Source organism: Colobus angolensis, unplaced genomic scaffold, assembly GCF_000951035.1.
Source record: "Colobus angolensis palliatus isolate OR3802 unplaced genomic scaffold, Cang.pa_1.0 Scaffold83, whole genome shotgun sequence".
NCBI classification, from domain to species: Eukaryota; Metazoa; Chordata; class Mammalia; order Primates; family Cercopithecidae; genus Colobus; species Colobus angolensis.
In genome coordinates, this window is record NW_012122154.1 from 3,624,182 (window position 1) to 3,649,081 (window position 24,900).

General features: G+C 39.8%; 2 protein-coding genes across 10 annotated transcripts in view; one reads left to right on the forward strand and one right to left on the reverse strand.

Annotated features, from left to right (window-relative positions):
* ZPBP2 (zona pellucida binding protein 2) overlaps positions 1-7,886 on the reverse strand; it is a 9,392-nt gene extending 1,506 nt beyond the window's left edge. Inside the window, exons 1-7 of one of the 2 annotated variants that reach the window (XM_011929872.1) lie at positions 7,636-7,886; positions 7,418-7,483; positions 4,777-4,902; positions 3,966-4,127; positions 3,099-3,317; positions 2,464-2,546; positions 163-343 (exon numbers count right to left, since the gene is read on the reverse strand). In XM_011929872.1, the coding sequence (XP_011785262.1) occupies positions 163-343; positions 2,464-2,546; positions 3,099-3,317; positions 3,966-4,127; positions 4,777-4,902; positions 7,418-7,483; positions 7,636-7,684 (886 nt within the window). In that variant the 5' untranslated portion in view covers positions 7,685-7,886. The remainder of the gene's footprint in view (positions 1-162; positions 344-2,463; positions 2,547-3,098; positions 3,318-3,965; positions 4,128-4,776; positions 4,903-7,417; positions 7,484-7,635) is intronic. The other variant, XM_011929873.1, reaches the window with a different exon arrangement.
* A 3,843-nt stretch (positions 7,887-11,729) lies between these two features.
* The window catches only part of IKZF3 (IKAROS family zinc finger 3 (Aiolos)), a 95,624-nt gene continuing 82,453 nt past the window's right edge, over positions 11,730-24,900 (forward strand). For 6 of the 8 annotated variants that reach the window (XM_011929877.1, XM_011929879.1, XM_011929880.1 and 3 more), the window contains exon 1: positions 11,922-11,984. In XM_011929877.1, coding sequence (XP_011785267.1) covers positions 11,978-11,984 — 7 coding nt within the window. In that variant the 5' untranslated portion in view covers positions 11,922-11,977. Of the gene's footprint in view, positions 11,985-24,900 lie in introns of all 8 variants that reach the window. The other 2 variants (XM_011929874.1, XM_011929878.1) reach the window with 1 other exon arrangement.

Sequence of the window (24,900 nt, forward strand, 5' to 3'; positions counted from 1 at the left end):
AATTTTTACTTCCCTTTAGCTAAATATATATATATATATTTTTTTTTTTTGGTAAGAGAATCACTGTAAAGATTCTATTCAGTTATGCCAAGTGAATTACTTATAAATATGTTCTTCTGACTCTATAACCTAAATATTTAGATATTTATATTTTATAGTTACCACAACAGCTAGCGCAATTACTGTGTAGACCGTCATCTTTTCCAAAGCCTGGTCGACAGCTATCCAGACGTACTACTTGCAAACTGTGGTCCACAAAATGCATTGCTGGTAGAGTTTTATTAAAGTTATGGTAGAAAATATATGCTTGGCTCCAAAAAAATTCTTCTATTCGATTTCTTGCCTAAAGTTGAAAAATACCAGAGAAAGGTACAATTATTAAACCATGAGCCAAATTTATCCTCCAGTATCATAGGCATAATGTACTATAAGCATGCCATACTTTACATAAATTCCTGAAAAGGTATGTGTTAACACCAAAATTAGTCTAGCCTTGACCTTATCAGCTGTTGTTAATTAATATGTGCAATGGTTAAGAAAAATTGGCTGGGCGCGGTGTCTCACACCTGTAAACCCAGCACTTTGGGAGACCAAGGAGGGCAGATCAAGAGATCAAGAGATCGAGACCATCCTGGCCAACACGGTGAAACCCCGTCTCTATTAAAAATTCAAAAATTAGCTGGGCGTGGTGTTATGTGCCTGTAGTCCCAGCTACTCAGGAGGCTGAGGCAGGAGAATCCCTTGAACCCAGGAGGCAGAGGTTGCAGTGAGCCGAGATGGCACCACTGCACTCCAGCCTGGCAACAGAGCAAGATTCTGTCTCAAAAAAAACTAAAATAAATAAAAATTAAAATTAAGATTAGGCTGGGCGCGGTGGCTCATGCCTGTGATCTTAGCACTTTGGGAGGCAGAGGTGGGCGAATCGCTTGAGGCCACGAGTTCGAGACCAGCCTGGCCAACATGGTGAAACCTCGTCTCTACTAAAAAGTACAAAACTTAGCCAGGTGTAGTGGCAGGCACCTGTAATCCCAGCTACTCGGGAAGCTGAGGCACAAGAATCACTTGAATCCAGAGGCAGAGGCTGCAGTGAGCCGAGACTGCGCCACTGCACTGCAGCCTGGGTGACAGAATGAGACTCCATCTCAAAAACAAAACAAAACAAAATGAAAAGAAAAATTAAGACTAAAAAACTTGTTTTGAATTATTTGCAATGTCTATCCCATATGTAGATAATTGGGGGTTCATTATATCTAATTTCCATGATCATCAAAGAAAAAGAGCCAAGCAAAACGGAAAGTAAGACTTCTCTTGGCCGGGTGTGGTGACTTACACCTGTGATCCCAGCACTTCCGGAGGCTGAGGTGGGCAGATCACTTGAGGTCAGGAGTGAGACCAGCCTAGCCAACATGGTGAAACCCCGTCTCTGACAAAAGTACAAAAAATTAGCTGGGTGTGGTGGTGCACACCTTTAGTCCCAGCTACTTGGGAGGCTGAGGCAGGAGAATTGCTTGAACCTGGGAGATGGAGCTTGCAGTGAGCTGAGATGGCCGCCACTGCACTCCAGCCTGGGCAACAGAGCAAGACTGTGTCTCAAAAAAAAAAAAGAAAAAAAATACTTTTCTTTAATTAGCATTATAAACTGATGTAAATTTTGGGTTTTTGAGCACAGAATTTAATAATAACTAATTTTAACTAAGTACTTCTCATAAGCCATGCACAGTATCAATTAAGGGTATGAGCTCAGGAACTAGACCAGAGAGTGAAGGGATTTTTAAGACTACGTCCTTAGCCTCTGAGGATGGTAGAGGGGAGAGCAACTATTATGACCAATGTAGATATAATTTTGGAAGCACCATTGGCTTAACGTAGGGTGACATGTTTGTGAAGTTGTTCTTTAAGTTACTATTTAATCATCACTTGGGGAACAAAGACCAGGGATCTATCCTTCTGTAATAGATAAAATACATAATGGTAACCTTGGGAACTATCTAATATTACAGATGTGCTACTCCAGAATAACACATCTTGATACTCCAGCTCTCTTTTGATAAAGAAAAAAAAATCACATCTTGAAATAACTAAGAATCTCATAACCTCAGTTTAAAAAACTGAAACCAAAAATCGATACTTGAAAAATCAATATTATTAATACTTCATATTTGTTTTTTAAAAAATAATTTATTTCCTCCTTAGAAATGTTTTTATTATTGATAAATATTCACAACATGGAGAAATAGGTTTTTAAAGAAATGTTTCAATATAACAAAGTATTTACAAAAATTTTTTAAATAGCTTTATTGATTTTCAAATACTCTTCCTTGGCTGAGGCAGGAAGATTACTTGAGCCCAGGAGTTTGAGTCTGCAGTGAGCTATGGTCGCACCACTGCACTCCAGCCTGGGTGACACCCTGTCTCTAAAAACAGAAAAAGACAAATACTTCTTCCTTACCATGAAATTCTCACCTGGAGGATATTACGATTAGTGATATCTTCACAGTCAACAGATCCATTGCAAGCACCTTTCCATCCTGGTGCAAAAGGATTAACTGAAGAGAAAAAACCAACAGATTCACAAAGGGATTCTGAAAAGTTCCAAACATTTCAATAAAGGTCCAAGTGCTGCATTCCTTGTGCATGCAGGCATGTGTTTAGTCCAGCTATCTAATCCTAGTAATAAAACAAGGTGCACAATTTGAATAATTTATACTTGATGGTTTCACTCCATCTGGGGGCTAATGTAAGTAACTACAAGGCTTTAAAATGAATAGAAATAAATTTGATTTGGTTATTCACTTTTACTAAGTTTTCAAAAATACAAGTTAAAATTCTATAAGAAGTTATAAGTGAAATATTAGCTGCATAAAGGCTGTATTAATAAAATATTGATTTTAAAGAAGCAACAATATGTCATTTGAAAGTAATTAGTGTGTTAAGTTTTAAAACCATCAACAGGCTAAGGTCAACTACATACTTTAGTGCTTAACAAACATTTAAGACCTATTACTTTTAAAATATCTTATATTAACATGGTAATTAAGTTTGCAATCTATTGTGGTTCAGGACTAAATTCAAAATAAAAGAAATTTTAAAAATTTTACCTTGAAATGCTATAAATAGCTCATGTATGAGGCCATGTTCTGGAATTTCAACAGAATGGCATTTATATGATGGCTCTATGACATGGCATGACAAATCAGATATTAGATTATCCAAGATTTTCTTCAGCATTCTAAAGAACGCATCATTGTATCTCCCTATGCAAGACTTTGTGGTAAAACGTACAGCCATCTGATATGAATAATCAGGTTCCCGATAGGCTTTAAAAACAGAAAGATGAGAGTAAAAGCAATGGTGCCTAGCATTAATTTCCTCTACCAAACAATTTTCAAATACCATGTAATACTCAATCCCATCAATCTTGCAATCAGCATAGAAACTTATCTAATAACATTTTATCAGTTAGTCCTCACAAAAATACACAGAACTGTTAACTTTAATGAAAAATGTTGTTTTCATCTGATGTATTATGTACTTGGTACATCAAGAGAAATGGCTTCTGTGGGTTGGCTATATAGATAACAGTATCAAGAAAAAGAAAGACTTTTTGGGGAGGGCCTTAATTCACAGAAATTATTATTGCTGTCAGCACAGCCCAGTAAAAGGATCATTAACTTGTCTTTATAGAACTAAAGATCAGTTTTAAAATTACCTGCTAAATTGTGATAAAGTAGATGTGCTTGCATATCTAGACAGAGGCAAGTAGGGAGTTGAAAGAAGATTATTTAGGATAAACTATCTTGATGTCAACTTAGGAGTTTGCTTAGTCAAATACATCCCAAAATATTCTGTAAGTCATAATTGGTGATAGTCACCTATTACAGACTCTTTTTCATTAAACGAAGAAACCATACACTTAATTATGATCCGAACTAAATGTACAAGTTAAAAGGTGCCTAAATTCTTACCAAAGACCATAAAGTCATATCTCTTTTTGACTGTCTTTTCTTCTTGGGTTTCTGCTTTAACAATCTTATAAGAAAGAGTACATGTGTAAAGTCCAGACAAAGGCTCCAAAAAATCTTTCACCATCAGCTGTCCAGTTTTAGTTATATTTATTCTATTATTTCCTAAACAGAATAGTAAATTACTTATTTAACATACAACATATCAAGCATTATTTAGTACACTTGGAGTTACAAATAGATACAAAATTTTTAAAAATTAATGAACTATCTCAACTTTAAGAATCCCACAAAATCTTAATTCTGTCCTATTACTCTATCGAAGACTACATGAGATAAGTACACTTTTGAAATATATTTTGGTTTTCTTTGTTTCTTGGCATCTAGTGTCAATTGGCTCATACCAGTAATTCAGAAAAAGAGATTACATTGCTCTGTAGTACTACACAATTTCTTCAGACAAGACGGAAACTAATTAAAAATATTTATGTTCCAAGGCACTCTTAACATCACGAAAAATTATATATTAGATATTTCATCTCCTATTACTGGTGCTACAATGATAAATTTTAGGTTTTATAAAGACCTTTGAATTAATACAGCTCTGAGAAGTAGGGCACAAAAATTACTGCTTCAGTTTTTGCATAAGGAGAAAATAAGGAAGTGGCCAAAATATAACATGATTTTTCTAAGTAGGGAGCAAGAGAAACTGCCATTAAAATTAAATTTCAATTTGTTCTTTCCAATAAGCAATAGTGATTTTCTAAAAATATGTTCACATCATTAAAAAAGTACATATTAAAATCAAATTTACCTGTTAACGTGTTTTCATTAGGCCCAATCCATAAGTAGGTGGGGTCCACTATTTCTTTTTTAGAAAGCTTAAAATCCATACAGATAAGGACTGGACTATTTTGATGTAACTTTACATATATTTTTTCTGTGATGAAATAAAATAATGTATAACTATATTACATAGCAAAATTAAATTAAGAAATATACTCCTACCATTTTGTCCTGAAGACACGAATTAGTTCTTGCTGGATTTCACTATTTTAAAAATCAATATATGGGGCCGGGCGGGGTGGCTCAAGCCTGTAATCCCAGCACTTTGGGAGGCCGAGACGGGTGGATCACGAGGTCAGGAGATCGAGACCATCCTGGTCTACACGGTGAAACCCCGTCTCTATTAAAAATACAAAAAACTAGCCGGGCGAGATGGTGGGTGCCTGTAGTCCCAGCTACTCGGGAGGCTGAGGCAGGAGAATGGCGTAAACCCGGGAGGCAGAGCTTGTAGTGAGCCGAGATCGCGCCACTGCACTCCAGCCTGGGCGACAGAGCGAGACTCCGTCTCAAAAAAAAATAAAAAAATAAAATAATAAAATAAAATAAAAATAAAAATCAATATATAACATTTAGAACGCTAGTATGAAGTCCTTTTTGCTTCTCATAGTAATTTTTTTAAAACTCTACACTATTAGTCGTGAGTCATGACATTTTTCCATATTACAGTTTCGTTTATAAAAATATGCATTATACATTTAAAGTTCATTTTAATGTACAGATTTAGAACTCACTCAAATCATAATTTTTTGGAGGGTTGGTGGAAGCAATTCAAAGTTCAGAAAAGGCCTGGGCACGGTGGCTCATGCCTGTAATCCCAGCATTTTGGAAGGCCAAGGCAGCGGATTGCTTGAGTCCAGGAGTTTGAGACCAGCCTGAGGAAAATGGCAAAACCCCATATCTACTAAAAATACAAAATTTAGCTTGGCGTGGTGATGCAGACCTATAATCCCAGCTACCCGGGAGGCTGATGGAGGAGACTCGCTTGAACCTGGGAGGCAGAGGCTGCAGTGAGCCGAGATTGCACCACTGCACTCCCGCCTGGGCAACAGAGCGAGACTCCCTCTCAAAAAAAGTTCAGAAAAAGACTTCAGCAACACTATTTTAAAGATGATCAGCCGGGAGTGGTGGCTCACGCCTGTAATCCCAGCACTTTGGGAGGATCACCTAGGTCAGGAGTTCAAGACCAGCTTGGCCAACATGGTGAAACCCCGTCTCTACTAAAAATACACAAAAATTTGCCGGGCATGGTGGTGGGCGCCTGTAATCCCAGCTACTTGGGAGGCTGAGGCAGTAGAATTGCTTGAATCCAGGAGGCGGAGGTTGCAGTGAGCCGAGATCACACCACTGCACTCCAGCCTGGGTGATGGAGAGAGACCCTGTCTTAAAAAATATATAGGCCAGGCGCGGTGGCTCAAGCCTGTAATCCCAGTACTTTGGGAGGCTGAGACGGGCGGATCACAAGGTCAGGAGATCGAGACCATCCTGGCTAACACGGTGAAACCCCGTCTCTACTAAAAAATACAAAAAACTAGCCGGGCGAGGTGGCAGGCGCCTGTAGTCCCAGCTATTCAGGAGGCTGAGGCAGGAGAATGGCATAAACCCGGGAGGCAGAGCTTTCAGTGAGCTGAGATCCGGCCACTGCACTCCAGCCTGGGCGACAGAGCGAGACTCTGTCTCAAAAAAAAAAAAATATATATATATATATATATGTATATATATACACAAACACACACATATACATACACACATATATATATGCTGGGTGCTGTGGCTCATGCCTGTAATCCCAGCATTTCGGGAGGCTGAGGCGTGCAGATCACCTGAGGTCAGAAGTTCGATACCAGCCTGACCAACGTGGTGAAACCCCATCTCTAACTGCAGATTTTCTCCATTAGGAACAATAATTAAGCCTATCTGGGGCATATAGGAAGATGTGCGATTACTCCTTGTTCCTTGGTTAGGTGGACAGAACGATGGTATGCTTGGAATCACTGCAACCCAGAAAGATATTAATTTTAAAGCCTACTGAATGCCAGGCTCTGAGCACATGAAGACAACCTCCTACAATTTGGTTGGGGGTCGGGGAGAGAACCCAAACATACAAGGAGTCTAAACATGACACGTGCTATCAACTGGCTCAATTTATCTAAAATTAGCTATGTAATTAATTTTCCTCGGGAAAGTTTCACTGCAGAGATAGAGGACATTTGAGCTGAGCCTTGAAGGATGTGTGTGAGTTTTCCAGTTAATAAGGGGAAGATTAAAGATATTCCAAACAGAAGGCCTTGGAAATCACTCCTCTGCGTGGGTTTCCCGCGTTGCAAAGCAGCAGAGACACCTGAAAGTGAGATGGCATCAGAGAAAGAGATCTGGAATAAATCCCAGCCCCTTGCGAGCTGCAAGGCTTTAGAGCAAGGCGACACAATAGGGGTCGCTGTAAGGATGAAAAGATGAGACCGTCGTGAACTGCCAAGCAGATTCTTGGTATAATAGATGCTCAATAAAGGCTGGCTCGTTCCCCTTCCCTCCAGGTAAGGGAAGCTCTTCCGGGAAGAGCTTCGCAGTTCCGGCCCCTCCAATGGGCCCGCGTGTGTAGAGGTCCTTATTACCTGGCTGTCCTGTCTTGCCATAAAGGAAGCCCTTCGCATTGAATAACGTAGATCGCGGGCATCGGACTGCGGAGGAAAGAAACCACTGACTTTTACTTAGAAGAGGAGCGGGGGTCAGAGTCGGGCAGGGCAGGGCAGGGCAGGGCAGGGCGAAGGAGGCAGGACCGGGAAGCTCGGGCAGAGGGAGAGGACTGGGCACCGGGCGGAGGGAGCCCCACCTCCTGTGAGGCACCAGAGCACCGCGGGGAGTAGGACCCACGTTCGCATCACAGTTCAGGGGCTGGCGTCGCAGGAGGCGTCGAGGGACAGACCCCTTCCTACCTCAGCCCCGGTCCAACACCTCTGCACCTCCCCACCTCCTCCACAGTGCGGAGTAGAACGCCGGGGTCGCCTCCCCTACCCGTCCGTCGCCACCGCGGGAGCGGACGCGCAGGAGAGCGCGTGCGTGCTTCGATTCTCGCGCGCTGGGGCTGGGTGACCGCGAGGGAGGCGAGGCGAACGCCAGCTCCCCTCGCGCCCACAGAGCAGCAGGCACGCGAATTCTTCGCGCCTCGCTTCCGGCGCCATTTTCTCGCGCTCCTGGCCCCTTGTTCTCTTAGTGGAGTGGAAGGGAGGAAGAGAGTAAAGGAAAAGAAGCCACAGCGTCGCGTTCCGGGGATTCCCCAGTCTAGGGGCTGAAGGGATCAAGGAGAGAACACCGCGAGTCACAAGGACCGTGGTGGGGTAGGGCGGCTAGGGGATGCGATGAGGAATCCCCTAGGAAGGGGACCTGAGGAAGGCAGAGACTTGTGACAATTTCCCCCTCACGTGAAGCAGAGAGGCCCGTGTGGGGATTTCCTACGCCTCTCTTCTCATGAACACTGAAACTGTGTGTCCAATCTCTTTCAAACTGACACGCGATTTTTACCTAATTGCATTCTTTACCCGCAAGACCAAGACCCAGAGGAGCCACTGCTGAGCCAAGAAGGCGCCTCTGGGCCTTCCCACTCTAGAGGAACGTTGAATCTTCATTTTCACTTCAAGTATGAGGCGATGTGAGAGACCTCCCCCAGTGCAAACGCATCTAGGTTGATGAAGTGACCTTGCTTTAAAAATGGGCCCAGTTGTAAGGCAAGAGCCAGATTGGCTTTTTCTGTAGGGATGAATGATTAGTCAAGATCAGGGAGCTCCAAAGGGGATCATGCCCTCGTCTTTGATGGTTCCTTCTTGGCTACTAGTTTGGTGACCCGAAAGGCCCTGTGTGTTGTGTGTTTCTTAGCAGCGGGACACCACCCTCAGTAGTGGTTTTGAGTAGGCTGGTTAGTAGAGAGAGCCCAAGGTTCAGACAGGGTGCAGAATGGTTATTTTGGGTGAGATCAAGAGTTTTCGGTTTTATTTCCTTTGAGCCGAGTCAGTACTTGGACTATCTCATATGGTCCAGGAGCAACCTTTGTCAGTAATTTCATTTTTAGTCACTGTTAATTCTACCTATATAGCATAAGCCATGAAATGTGACTCAGTGAGTCAGATCCACCCATTGTCAGTTACCATGTCTGGATTCATGGTCTGGTCTCAACTGCTCTCTTCTTAAGGTGATGATAATGAGGACAGATTTAGGCATTATCTTGATTCCCTACAAGTTCATCATTCCAGTTTTTGTCAAAGTACGTTATAAATCCACAGTGTGTTTTATTGGCTTCTCGGTTTTTTGTAAGTAATTGATCCTTGTAAATCCTATGTGATAAACTAAATCCTATGAGAGGAGACTTAACCAAATGAGTAATAGTTGTCTGTCAGAAGTACCCATCCACTCTTTTCACATAAACTTTTTATTTTAGAAGAGTTTTATATTTACAGAAAAATTGCAAAAACAGTGCAGGGAGTTTTTACATACTCCCTCCCGATTTTCCCTATTACTGATGTCTTACATTGGTATGGTACATTTCTTACAATTAATGAACTAATATTGATACATTACTATTAACTGAAGTCCAAACTTTATTCAGATTTCCTTACTTTTTTATTCAATGTCCTCTCCACCCCGTTTCTTTTTTGTGTGTTTGTTTGTTTGTTTTTGCTCCAGGATCTCATGCAGGATCCCACATTACCTATAGTCATTGTATCTCCTTAGATTCCCATTGGCTGGGTCAGACTTCTCTTGTTTTTGAAGGTCTTGACCTGGCTTTAACTGGTGAGGTATTTTGTAGAATGCCTCTCTACTGGAATTTTGTCTTTCACCATATTAGACTGGAACTATGAGTTCTTAGGATGAAGATTACAGAGATAAAATGACATTCCCATCACATCACATCAAGGAGACATACTATCAACATGCCTTATCACTTGATGTTAACCTTGGTCTGCTGAACATGCCTTATCACTTGATGTTAACCTTGGTCTGCTGGCTGAGGTACTGTTTGTTAGGTTTCTCCACTGTCAGCTTATTCCCCCGCTTTCATACTATACTCTTCAGAAGGAAGTCACTTTGTGCACCCACACTTAAACAGTGGGGATTTATGCTGCATCTCCTTGAAGATGGAGTAGCTACATAAATTATTTTACCAATCCACTTTCAATCCCCTTAGGTGTCACTCTCGGGAGTCTGAAATACTCAGTATTGAACTATTTACAGAGTACTAACACATTCTACTTTCAAATATACAGAGAACATTGTAATGGAAAATCATGAAGTTTCCTTACAACTTTTTTTTTTTTTTTTTTTTTGAGATGAAGTCTCACTCCGTCACCCAGGCTGGAGTGCAGTGGCATGATCTTGGCTCCCTGCGACCTTCGCTTGCAGGGTTCAAGCGATTCTCCTGCCTCAGCCTCCTGAGTAGCTGGGATTACAGGCGTGCGCCACCACAGCCAGCTAATTTTTGTGCTTTTAGTAGAGACAGTATTTCGCCATGTTGGCCAGGCTGGTCTCGAACTCCTGACCTCGTGATCCACCTGCCTTGGCCTCCCAAAGTGCTGGGATTATAGGTGTGAGCCACCGTGCCTGGCCTACAGCTTTTTAATAACCAAATAAGTTTTCATCCTCATACCATCCTTGTGAAATTTTACAGTTCCTCTTCTGCTACTTTTGATGTGCTATTTTTGCTTCTAGAAACTAACAAACAACAAATTTCCCCTTTCAGTACTAAAATTAGACCTAGTGTTTAGAGTATTTCTCCAAAATTGATATCCTGCAGAACTCCCAACTCATGCAGTTATAGAGATGCTACTGCGGTGCTTAAAGCCAGTGTAGTTTTTCACCCACTTAAATATATTTGTATATACAGACATCACATAGACTGCCTATACCAATGACGTACTATTGTTTAAAACTACAATTCATAAAATTACAGCATGTATACTTTAACTTGTAAGTGTGGGTTTCTTCTGATATGGTCAGCTGATGCACAAATCCTCAACCTTAAGTCTCAAATATATTTGTATACACTCATATAATTTTCTAATAGCGGTGATGGTGGCCTTTTGAGACTCATTCGTATATTATCCAACACTCTGGGCATCTTTAGAAGGGCTCACCTGAACAATGTCACTTAAACCTCAATGTGAAGAAAAGTTCTGCTTTGAAAAACAGTTTTGTGGTCACTTCCCCTTTCCTCTCTCTGCAGTCAAATGTGTGCTTTACCTCTGGACAGTAGGGAGGATGTTGGGAGGAGATGTTGACTGATACATATCTGTATACTAACATCTTTAAGTTAATTTTACTATCTTACTGCCCCTACCTTCAACCCTTAGCTCTACTTTCTTTGATTAATTTTCTGGTACAGCCTATACGTATTTTTGTAAGGTGTCTATTTGGAAGAAGGCAGGCTGGGAGAAAATCAACACACTCTATAAAACACTCACTCTATTTATATAGAGTGGGTAGTATTGTGTGAGTCGTGGCAAATAAACCAAGCAGTTCCCAGAGGGAAAACAAAAGTGAGATAATTGCTTCCAAAAATTAAAAAGTTGAATTGATAAAAGTGCCAAAATCCAACTGTCTTTCTGAAAACTTGAATCAAAAACTTTTACCATGTGAAATGAAAAAGTGAGGAAGGAAAAAAAAAAATAATTTGAAAGAAGGGAGTTCTCATTGATACTTTCCACGGCTGTTTATCACCGAATCTAGACAAAAAGTTCCAGATCTCCCTCAATTTAAGATAAACGTCTTTGAACTTGAGCTTGCCAAGAAAGCAAGGCTGACCCCCCACCCTCCGTGTGATATTACTTTTCTCATCCATTATCCTTCTAAAATAGACATTTTGAGACAATTTAGTGATGCGCCATTTCCATCCTGTCAGGGTTCCTTGGGTTTGACATTCAAAAGGGGGCTGGAGGTGCGGAACTCGCCGCACTCCGCGGCCAGCGTCCTTTAAAGCCGCCGCCAGCCAGCGCCGCTGTAACCCCGCGCACCGGCAGGTCGTCGGCTCCTGCCCCTTTCAGTCTGCGCCGACGCAGCGGCCGGATCCCGGGGACTCCCCGCGCCGGGAATCTCCCGCCAGCTGCGCGCTGAGCCCAGGCGACGGCAGGAGCACGTGGAGAGGCCGGGTAGCCACAGCGGCAGCTCCAGCCGGGCCCGGCAGCGACATGGAAGGTGAGCCTCCAGCCCGCTTCTTTTCTCCGGGGTCTTTGAGAAGCTTGGCCTGTGCACAGCAGAAAGAGTTTCTTATGAATCTCGGTTTTGCTTCTATTTATTTCTTTTGTCAAAAGTAAATATGAGGTATTTCAGAGGACAAAGCGCGTCGGTTCTCTTACGTCTCTCACTTGTCCTTCCCCCGCCCTTTGGAAAGTGATAACTTCTTTGCAATTTTATTTCTAAAGGGTTGTCAGACATGGGGGGTCTACCCTACATCTGCAGAGGAAGAGCACTTAAGGGGTGTCCCTGAAACGCCTGCAAATCTGGGGGTGGAATAACTAACACTTTGGGATATTTTTTCCTTCATGGCCTCAGTGTTCATTGGAATTAGGCTAATCTGAGTAAGTTGTTTTCTTACAAGGGTAAATGGTGTCATATAGGAAAGGTACATTTTAAAGCGGTTGGCTTTAAAATTCCCTTGGAATTCGATCTTCTAATGCAGTCTTCTTTACCCAACGCAAAAATCAGGTTCACTTTAGGAGTTTCATATTAATTAATTTTGAAAGTCGTAACGCTATCCTCGCTTCTCAAACATTTTTCATTCTGTACTTCCTTGGGATACCTAAAATTTCACACTGCTACTGTAAACTCTTCAATGGTCTTTTCAACAAGTGTTTCTAAAACCTTGAAAATGGCAAATGCATCTCAACTTGGGGGGATGGTGGGATTATGAAATTCAGAATTTCATTCTATTAAAAATGAGATATTGACACCTAACTAAAATGTTACTTTGATAAATATGAAGATTGTGAATATTTTCTTCGTAATAATGGGAGGATCTCTAATTAACAATGAACTGATCTTTGGCAGCTTTATTTCTAGAGTATATTAAGTTATTAAAATATCAAAAACTTTATGCTTTTAATTTTTTAAATTAGGGGTTGAAAACTAAAAATTTTGCATTTTTAACATTTAAATAATGGTCTATTGAAGTGTAATTTTTAACAAAGGTTTTATTGGCCAATAACAAGGAAAAAAAGTTGGGCTGTTGTATACTATGGGAAAAATAATTTTTAAAAAGCTCTTATGCTTTAATTATTACAAATGATTAATTTGTTTTTATGAAATTATAAATCAGTACTCCGACACTATTTTTCCTAGCCTTAACCATACCACATATCAAGGATAATGTACAGAATCGTGTAAATCCATAGAAACTGGAATATTTCTCTATAAATGTTAATACTTCCAAGTTCATTTATTTAATGTGAAATAAAGAAACTAATCTTATTATATAAAATAAATAAAGAAACATATCTTAGGTTATTGGTGTACTAACATAGATATTTAATAAGCCTGGATGAAGACTCGCTTAAGAAGAAAAGAATGAAAACTTGTGTAGAATTTAATTTAGAATGTGTAGACTATAAATGGAAAGAGAATATAGATCAATAATTTTTAAAAGTTGTGTTTACATGCTTAGATTAAATTTATAGGTCCATGGAGATAGTATAGATTATGCTTAATGCAAAAACTTTAACATTTAAATTTTAAAAATAGGTTAATTATGTGAATTTGGCTATTTTAATGTCAGGTCCTTGAGGATAGAGTATTTGATGTGGTAAAATATCTAGTTCATTATGGCTACCCAAAATTGACTAATCTGGCCCATGTTTTTGATATTTAAAATATTTTTTATATCATCTTGTGGTTTTGATTTCAGTCTAGAATAGAGATTTGGTCTGTAGTGTATACCTCTCTTGGCAATGTAAGAAAGTAGAATACTTCATGGAATACTTTTATTTTCTGCCCAATTTGGGGGTTACATTGATTCATAACAGTTTATTTTACAATGCAATACTGAATATAATTCATTCAGCATATAAAGTCATTTAGCAAATTCATTTATCTTTTAATTAATGTATTGAGACTTTCTACGTATGAAGATGTCAGATGAATAAACTTTTGAAATAGAAATCTTGTAGAAATGAAGATTTAATGCATATACTAAATCAGAAGCTATAGCTTTTTAATTTTCTCACAATCTGTGATCTTAAATATTTTCTACCCAAAGGCTCTTTATGAATCACTAAATTTTGTTATTTGTACTATAACATCTCTTCTGTCTGTTATGGTCAGGAAATGAGGTGGTTCACAAACATGAATTTCACAGGTAATGGCAGACTTCTTATTTAATGTAAACCATTTTTATTTTTAACAATATTGAGTAAAAATTTTTCTAAGTATATTTATTACACAGCCCCCTGCTTTATAAGCAAGGTACACGAGAGATAAGTTTATTTCCGCAACTCTGAGTTACTGTTCTGACCATCAGATCATGTATTATTCCATAATATATTCTCACAGGGATTTTGAGCGATGTAAAGCTGAATGCCCCTACACCAAATATACCCAGAATATTGTACAATTTTTGTCTCCTTCTTGATATTAGCTTATATTTCTTACCACATAGATTGTTTGGTAGTAGTCTTTTGTTTCAGGTCCCTTTCCATGTTCTGGATGGCAGAGATTAACGGAGATAAAGCCTGTAGTTGATGGAATCTGTTTGTCCTCAGTTGTGAGCCTATGGAGGATGAAATACAAAGGTTTTAAGAAACAAAAGCCACAGAAAGGCCATGGCGTCCTGGTAGAACATATTTTTTCAAAATTCCTGTTTATGCTTCCTATAATCCAGTATGCTATTTCACACTTCCATGTCTTTACTATTATGTTCACCCATTCTCTACTTGGTTATGCCTGCTCATCTTTCAAGACTCTGTTCAGGCATCATCGCCATGAAGGCTCTACGATGACCTTCTTCTGATGACCTCCTCCTAGTGCCTTTTGGTGATCACCCCTACCCACTCTCTCATGTTCCTTCACCTTGGCTAAAGGCCTCTCCTTTCTGTGTCTATTTCTACCACATTGTGTTGAAATTATTTATTGATTTAGGTGTTTATTGCGCCTCTGGTCTTTAAGCTTCTGGAGAGCAGAGACTGCGTCTTGTTTTTGTACACTGAGTGCCAAGGACAGTTTCCGGTTCATAGAAGGCCCTCAGAATTTGTTGCATTCAATTAAAATAGTGCTGAAAAAGTACTTTTTATTATGTTTATTGTGATGCATTTTATTTAAATAAATTTTTAAAGTAGGAGATTGGGGCTAGTAATTATTTGATAAAACTCAGTAGTTTTTTTTTAACACTTAAGCTGTATAATTGAAAAAGAAAGCTTGGAAAACAAAAATGTTGTTGGATATTTTTTGCTACACTGTCACTTAAAGCCAATTTTAACAAAATTAGATTTAGGGGGTACATGTGCAGGTTTCTTACATAATATATTATGTGATGCTGAGGTTTGGGCTTCTATTGATCCTGTCACCCAAATAACGACCATAGTATCCTATAGGTAGTTTTTCAACCCTTGCCCTCCTCCCACCCTTCCCCATTTTGGGGTCCCCAGTGTCTAATTTGGGGGTCACATTGACTCATAACAGTCCATGTGTACCCAGTGTTTAGCTCCCACTCGTAAGTGAGAACATGCGGTATTTGGTTTTCTCTTTCTTTGTTAATTTACTAAGAATAATGGCCTCCAGCGGCATCCATGTTGTTGCAAACGATATGATTTCATTCTTTTTTGTGTAAAGTCAGATTTTAACTGTTACATTTACATAGGCAGATTTCAGGATCACAATTAGTCTATTAAAATATCCATTGAGGCCGGGCGCGGTGTCTCAAGCCTGTAATCCCAGCACTTTGGGAGGCCGAGACGGGCGGATCACGAGGTCAGGAGATCGAGACCATCCTGGCTAACACGGTGAAACCCTGTCTCTACTAAAAAATACAAAAAACTAGCCGGGCGAGGTGGCGGGCGCCTGTAGTCCCAGCTACTCGGGAGGCTGAGGCAGGAGAATGGCCTAAAACCCGGGAGGCGGAGCTTGCAGTGAGCTGAGATCTGGCCACTGCACTCCAGCCTGGGCGACAGAGCGAGACTCCGTCTCAAAAAAAAAAAAAAAATCATAAGGATGACACCAAGGCCTTTTGGATCACTAAAAAAAGATTCAATAATGATACAATACTTATAATTCATTTATAATATATGTAGGTTGAAAAGTAATCTGTGTATAACTTTATTAATTAATATTACTGTATAACTCATCAAAATACTTTTATCCCTAGTGATTCTGAATGGGATTATTTTTTCAGCCTAATTGAAATCTGGTTTTTGCATCCAAAAGTAAAGGTTTTTTTTTTTTTAATTAAAAAGTTATTTAAAAAATTTAAGGGCTGGGCACAGTGGCTCACACCTGTAATCCCAGAACTTTGGGAGGCCAAAGTGGGAGGATTTCTTGAGGCCAGGAATTTGAGACCAGCCTGGGCAACATGGTGAGGCCCTGTTTCATAAAAAATAATAATAAAATAAAAATAAATTGGCCTGGTGTGGTGGTGTGCACCTGTAGTCCCAGCTACTCGGGAGGCTGAGGTGGGAGGATGGCTTGACCTGGGAGTTTGAGGCTTCAGTTAGCTGTAATGACGCCACTGCACTCCAGCATGGGCAACAGAGTGAGAACCTGTCTCAACAACAACAAAAAGTTTAAGTCCAAAGTGGTATAGAGTAAATGAAAATAATATGGAATTACCATATTATATTAGATACCAATACCATATGACAATATTATGTTAGATATGTGTCCAATCCAGGAGAGAGTTAAAAACTAGGTACTTGATGGTTGCAGGCACCTGTAGTCCCAGTTACTCGGGAGGCTGAGACAGGAGAATTGGTTGAACCCAGGAGGCGGAGATTTTGGTGAGCCAAGATCGTGCCACCGCACTCCAGCCTGGGTGACAGAGCGAGACTCCATCTCAAAAACAAACAAACAAACAAACAAAAAAAACAAAAAAAGCAAAAAAAAAAAACTAGGTGCTTGATAATGGATATGAAACAAAGTGCATTACGCTTTACTTATTGTCAGTACTTAAAATCAGCTTACTGCGTGATTTTTTGTGAAAGTGGAATTGGCAATATGTCACACATTGTACTTAGTAGTATTCTTAGAGATGAAATTTTTGGCACATTAGGTTATTGTGGGTTTACAAAGGAAAGTTTTCTTTCTTTCTTTTTTCTTTAAATAGAGACAAAGTCTTGCTGTGTTACCCAGGCTGGTCTTGAACTCCTGAGCACAAAAGATTCTCCTGCCTTGGCCTCCCAAAGTGCTAGGATTACAGGGATAAGCCACCAATGCCCAGCCAATGAAGGACACTTTTAAAATAAGAAATGGAAAACATTTCAATACTGTCACTCGTGAAACAGTACAAAGCTATTATTTTTCTACTCTGAATTATCTAAGGATTATTCAACTAGGTTTCTTGTTTATTTTGTTGATTAATATACCTATAGCCCCTTCTGTCAGACTGTTAATTTCCAAAGTTTAGGGGTCTCTCTCTCTTTTTTTTAATTTTTGAGATGGGGTCTCTCTACATTGCAGGCTGGTCTCAAACTCCTGGGCTCAAGCAATCCTCCCACCTCATCCTCTTGAGTAGCTGGGACTAGAGGCATGTGCCACCATGCGTAACTAGGGATCTTTTCATAACCGGTGGTAACTAGTACCCAACCCAGTCCCCAGCACGTAGTAGGCCTGTAGTCATATTTGTTTAATAAATTAATGAATGAGTTGCCTGTGTGTTTGGTCACTTGACTCTTTACTTGCCCAGCTTTTTTTTTTTGAAGCGGAGTCTCGCTCTGTCGCCAGGACTGGAGTGCAGTGGCCGGATCTCAGCTCACTGCAAGCTCCGCCTCCCGGGTTGACGCCATTCTCCTGCCTCAGCCTCCCAGGTAGCTGGGACTACAGGCGCCCGCCACCTCGCCCGGCTAGTTTTTGTATTTTTAGTAGAGACGGGGTTTCACTGTGTTAGCCAGGATGGTCTCGATCTCCTGACCTCGTGATCCGCCCGTCTCAGCCTCCCAAAGTGCTGGGATTATAGGCGTGAGCCACCGCGCCTGGCCTTGCCCAGCTTTTATAGTAAAAGGGAGGAAGGAAAATAGAGACATTCAAACTGGTATATTTTGCTGGCTAATTTTTAAAGGTGCTGTTAAAGGTTTAGTAGAAGAGATTGAAGTATTGGCTAAATCCAATGGGTGAATACTGCCATTTTTCTAATCCACGCCCCTCACAAAATACAATGCCTTCTAACTTTTGGCTTTATTTAATAATTTTGGTACATTTTTTATTTCAGTACCTATTTAAACAAGCACTGCAGTTTCCACAATAAACCATTTCTTCACAATAGATGTTTTGATTCTTAAACTTGTTGAATATAACTTCACTTAATTTGAATACTCTATCACAGCAACATCAGTTCATTTAAGAAGTACTGTCTATTAGAGAGACTATTAACTTACCAGAATGTTTGGCACATCAGAACAATTTCCTGTTTCCTAGAGGAGTCTGTGGATATGAGAAAAAGATCACTCTCACAAACCTATAACATTTTTATGGATATAGAATTACATCATAACTGATGGAAAATATTGTCCAGTATGAAAACTGGAAGTAACTAATTTTATTTATTTAACAACTAATCATTTTTGCTGTTATCTACCTCTATTTCTTAGTTAAGAAATCCCTTAACCTAGACTGCTAAGAATCACTAATAGTTGATTTATATGCTTACATACAGTGTATGCAGTTCCACAAGTGTACTTCACGGGCCAACTTGATTTAAATTTCATTTGAATTTCACATACAATTCCAGACTTTAAAGTATTGAAGATGGTCAGTGTATAAATTTATCCTCTGACCTCAGAATGAGACTTTTTTTTCCAAATATTAAAATTTTATAAATGTGATGAGTAAAATCATGGTGCTGCTGGTCTTTTTTCTCCTGTGCATATTTTCTCATGTAAAATTATTATTATTATTATTATTTTGAGACAGAGTCTGGCTCTTGTTGCCCAGGCTGGAGTGCAGTGGTACGATCTCGGCTCACTGCAACCTCCGCCTCCCAGGTTCAAGCAATTCTCCTGCCTCAGTCTCCTGAGTAGCTGGGATTACAGGTGCCCGCTACCATGCCCGGCTAATTTTTGTACTTTTAGTAGAGACAGTATGTCACCATGATGGCCAGGCTGGTCTCGAACTCCTGATCTCAGATGATCCGCCCTTGGCATCCCAAAGTGTTGGGATTACAGGCGTGAGCCACCGTGCTGTAAGTTATTTAAGTAAGAATATTATTAACAGTTTGTGACCAGCCTGGCCAACATGGTGAAACCACAGTGAAATCTACTAAAAATACAAAAATTAGCCGGGTGTGGTGGCACGTGCCTGTAATCCCAGCTACTCAGGAGGCTGAGTCAGGAGAATTGCTTGAACCCGGGAAGCCTAGGTTGCAGTGAGTGGAGATTGAACCACTGCACTCCAGCCTGGGCGACAGAGCCAGACTCTGTCTCAAAAAATAAATAAATAAATAAATAAATAAGTATATTACTAACTGTCTTATTCCCTGTACTTCATTAAGTGCTTGTAAAGGCTAAGGCTCAGGTGCTTGGGGCATGCTTCTGTCACAGTATAGTAATCAACTACTCACTAACAAGGACATGTAACATGTAACCTTACAAGCATTGAAAAGATTTATAATGTACATATACAATATACATTGTATATTATAATACATGTTACATCATCATTGTATACTATAAATCTTAAATGCTTATAATAAGGTTGGGGCACTTCTTGTTTGATTTTTATGTTCAGAATTAAATAAAATGAATGTTAAATATTTTTGCAATTCAACTTTGAAGCAAAGATTACTTATCATCCTTTCTCAAGTTTCTGGGAATAGTTTAATTAAAAACTGTTCTGAAATAATAAGGTGAAGCACTCCTGCCTCAGCCTCCTGAGTAGCTGGGATTACAGGCGTGTGCCAATACTGCCAGACTAATTTTTCAGATTTGAATTAATAGGGCTAGGAGACCAGAATGCACAAACAAGTACATAGCTTCTAAGTGTGCCAAGCCAATAGCATAGTATGCACTTCTCAATAAAAGGAATTTGGAGATTCTCAAAGGACTGTACAGATACCATTGCAAACATCAATGACCTAGCATGGATTTAGTTGCCCCAGACCTAAACAACTAGAACATGTTTACACATAATCCAATTTGGGGAGGGAGATCCAATCTATATAATAGGACAAATAATGATTGGACAAGTCGATATTAGGAATTCATGTAGTGCTTATAGATTTTATAACTACTGTAACTCTACACGGTGATACTTGATGATTATATGATGACCTTGAGGTGTTTCACCATTAGTCTTACATTTCAACAAGAATTAAGATTAGACACAAAAACAAGACAAAAACTTGTTTTTTTGCAACAGAACATGGTTTATACTAAAATCTTATGTGGGATCAGATGCAAGTGTAATGTTCCAAATGAGAGATTGGAGAAGGAGCAAGAGACCACTGTTAAGCCCATCTTCCTCTTGCCATAGATCAGCACCTGTGGCAGCCCTCTGCAACCCTGGATTCCATAAAACACATTTTGAAAATGACTGATTTAGACCTTCACGTATTTTTCCTACTAGTAACCTTGTATCTAGACTTGCCTCTTTTAATCTGTTTTGAGGATTGCTGCCAGAATGATCTTCCTAAAATATAAAGTTATCCTCCTACTCAAACACCATTTAAAATATTTTTTAGTTGGACATTTAAGATACTCCACAACGTAGCTTCAGTACCTTTCCAGCAGTATCTTCTGTCCTCTAATGTGACTCTGGACTGCTTAGTATTTCCCTGTTCAGGAATTGCTTTCCCTCACTCCCCATTTTTCTAATGCTGTTCTTCCAACTCAACAAGTCCAAAAATGAACTAATTTTCTCTCCATTACAAACCAACTTCTTCTGACTTCCCAGCACTGTGAATAGCACCACAATCATGCCAACTGAAATCCTCACTCATCCTTTATGGTCTATTCCAAATGCCGTATCCTTTAGGAAGCCATCCCTCATTCTAAGAAGAATCCTCCCTTTTCTGAAACATAGTGACATTTTGTGCTATCTAATGACTTCAAGGCTCTAACTCTGTTTTATGTTCAAACATGACCCATTTTTGCATGGTTTTAGTACACTCTAATTTGTCTAGGATTGCAATTACCATGTACATTGAGGAAGGATATGTTTGTTTAGTTTAGAGCTTAGCCTCTTTTACCATTTTATTATTGTTTTTTATTTAATACATGGTTTTATTTCCTTGTTTTTAAAATTTTATTTCCTTTTTTTTTTAAATTGATGCAGCATGCATCCTTCTGCATTTAGCTATTGCATTCATGGTGATTCTATAAATACGTCTATCTACCTTATTCTGTCTTCTGGAATAATTGTGCTGGTGCATTTGCATTTTGAAATATAGAGTATTATTTACTCTCACTTATTCCACATTTATATTACAATTGGGACTTTGTTTTTTTGGTTGTTTTTTTTTTTTGTTTGAGACGGAGTCTTGCTCTGTCACCCAGGCTGGAATGCTGTGATGTGATCTAGGCTCACTGCAATCTCTGCCTCTCCGGTTCAAGCGATTCTCCTGCCTTAGCCTCCTGAGTAGCTGGGATTATAGGCATGCGCCACCACGCCCAGCTAATTTTGTATTTTTAGTAGAGACAGGGTTTCACCATATTGGCCAGGCTGGTCTCGAACTCCAGACCTTGTGATCCACCTGCCTCGGCCTCCCTAAAGTTCTGGGATTACAGGCGTGAGCCACCATGCTCGGCCTACTTTTTTTTTAGATGGAGTTTCGCTCTTATTGCCCAGGATGGAGGGGAATGGCGCAATCTCAGCTCACTGAAACCTTCACCTCCCAGGTTCAAGCAATTCTTCTGCCCCAGCCTCCCGAGTAGCTGGGATTACAGGCATGTGCCGCCACACCCGGCTAATTTGTATTTTTAGTAGAGACAGGATTTCTCCATGTTGATCAGGCTAGCCTCGAACTCCTGACCTCAGGTGATCCACCTGCCTTGGCCTCCCAAAGTGCTGGAATTACAGGTGTGAGCCTCCGCTCCTGGCCTGTTTTTTTTTTAAATAAAAAAAATTTTGACCAGCATTGCTTACAGTTTAAACAGTAGCAGCAAAACTTGTCATCACTCTGATAGCATACATTGCATCAGTGGTGGGTCGTCTTCACATGTGTACTTAACATATGTTTTTTATTGTTTAAAAGATTTTAAAAGATAGTTGAAGAATGACAGTTTTATAACATTTAATTTTGAGGAATCTTGTAATACAACATTTATTATACAATATAATTCAAAGTCAGAAATCTTCATTCTTCATTCTAAAACTATTTATTGAATACCTGTTTTGTGCCACATATGCAAAATACTGGCAATACAGTGGTGAACAAGGCAGGCAAAGCTTTGGCCCTTACAGACCAAAGAACAAGTAATAACAATTGAAATAATTAAATTTATGCTAAGTGCTATGAAGGAAATAAAAAGAATGCTAATATGGAGAGTAATGGTAGGAGGCAGGCTCAGGAACCTCTCCTCTAAAGAAGAGGTCTGGCTAGTGATAGGAATTTGGCTTTGGCTGTCTTCTTCAGCAAATAGACGATAATAGATGATTTTTTTTTTTTTTTTAATGAGATGGAGTCTCACTCTTGTCACCCAGGCTGGAGTGCAGTGGCACAATCTTGGCTCACTGCAACCTCCGCCTCCGGGGTTCAAGCGATTCTCCTGCCTCAGCCTTCTGAGTAGCTGGGATTACAGGTGCACACCACCACGCCCGGCTAGTTTTTTGTATTTTCAGTAGAGAACAGGGTTTCACCTTGATGGTCAGGTTGGTCTCGAACTCCTGACCTCTTGATCTGCCCCCCCCGCCCCCAGCCTCCCAAAGTGCTGGGGATTATGGGCGTGAGCCACCACGCCCAGTCAATGATATTTAAAGCCAAGGGAATGAATGGGATCACCTAAACAGAGAATATATTGAGAGAAGTGCTCTCAGGATAGTGCCTGGAGACATACCTCATTTGGTCAGGTAGAGGAGAAGCCAGCAAAAGAGAAAGAGCAGCCAGTGAGACAGGAAGAAAACCATCAGAGTGTGGTGTAACGGAATTCAAGAAAGAAGAGTATTTCATGAAGGAGTGGGTGGTCAGCTATGTTGAATGTGGCTGAGAAATCAAGTAAGATAAGGACAAAGAGTGTGGTTGGTTTTGGCAACATAACACTTGCTAGTGACCTTGACAAAAGTGGTTTCTGTGGAGTGGTGGGGATGGAAACCAAATCGAAGTGGTGAAAGCGGAAATGGGAATAGAGGAAGTAGAAACGTTGATTACAAACCATTTTTTCCAGAAGTTTAGCTATGAGGGTGAAGAAGAGAAATCAGTGGGATGTTGCTGGAGGGAAATGTGGATTAAGAGAGGTTTTTTGTTTGTTTTTGTTTTTCAAAGATAAGTGATATTTACACTATCTGTAGCTTAAGTTTATTGAAAGAAAATACCGATATTGAAACATTTGAAATCCCAATTTGCAGGGAAGTTTGGGGAATTAGTGATCACTGAAAACATCTTCATATTTAGTTTATGCATGACATGTAAATCAATTTGATTTTTAAGCTGTATATGGAACCCATTCAGTGAGTGGTTGGTGTAGATGCAACTTATAAAAATTCTGTAGCAGAATCATGAGAAACTCTTGAAATTCAAAGTTTTTTTCAAAAGCAAGAAGATACTGTTATAATTGCATTTCTTAGGTTTAGGATTTAGATATTTGGAGATGTGTCAGTGTTCAATGGATTTTCTTTAAATCAAGGAATAACATACAATTAAAGTGCACATATATTTTGTATATAGTTTGATTATTTTTCATCTATATACAACCTTGCAGATCAACATATGGAACATTTGCATCATCTCAGAAGGTTTCCTTGTGTCCATTTATTGTTAATTTCTCCCTTTGCCCCAAATTAATCACTATTCAGACTTCTATCCTCATAGATAATTTTCCTGTTGTTGAATTTCATATAAATTAATTATACAGTATATACTTTTCTGGGGTCTAGCTTCTTTTCCTCAATAGATTTTTGAGATCCATCCAAGTTGTTATATTTATTAGTAGTTCACTCTCTTTTATTATTGAGTAGTATGGATATATCACAATTTATACCTTCTGCTGTTGATGGACAATTGATTGTTTCCAGTGTTTGGCTGTATTACAAACATTCTTTTGCATGTCTTTTAGTGGACATATATGTATTCATGTCTCTTGAATATATATCTAGGTGGCCAGGCACGGTGGCTCACGCCCGTAATTCCCCCACTTTGGGAGACCGAGGTGGGCAGATCACTTGAGCCCAGGAGTTCAACACCACCCTGAGCAACATGGTGAAATCCTGTCTCTACAAGAAAAAGTACAAAAATTAGCCAAGCCTAGTGGTGTGCGCCTGTAGTCCCAATACTGGGAGGTCAAGGCTGCAATGAGCCATGATCACACTACTCCAGCCTGAGTGACAGAGCAAGACTCTCTCTATATACAAATGTGTATATATATATAAAACATATATATAATATATATAAAATACACACACACACACACACACACACACACACACACACATACACACACACACATACCAGGACTACCATTTCTAGGTTCTAATGTAGGTGTATGTTTAGCTTTGATACATATTGCCAAAGAGTTTCCAAAGTGGTTGGATCAGTTTACCCTCCCACTAGCAATGTCTGAGAGTTACACTTGTTCCACATCTTTTTGTTAACACTTGCTATTATCAGTCTTTTTAATTTTTGCCATTCTTTTTTTTTTTTGAGGCGGAGTCTCGCTCTGTTGCCCGAACAGGAGTGCAGTGGCCAGATCTCAGCTCACTGCAAGCTCCGCCTCCTGGGTTTACGCCATTCTCCTGCCTCAGCCTCCCGAGTAGCTGGGACTACAGG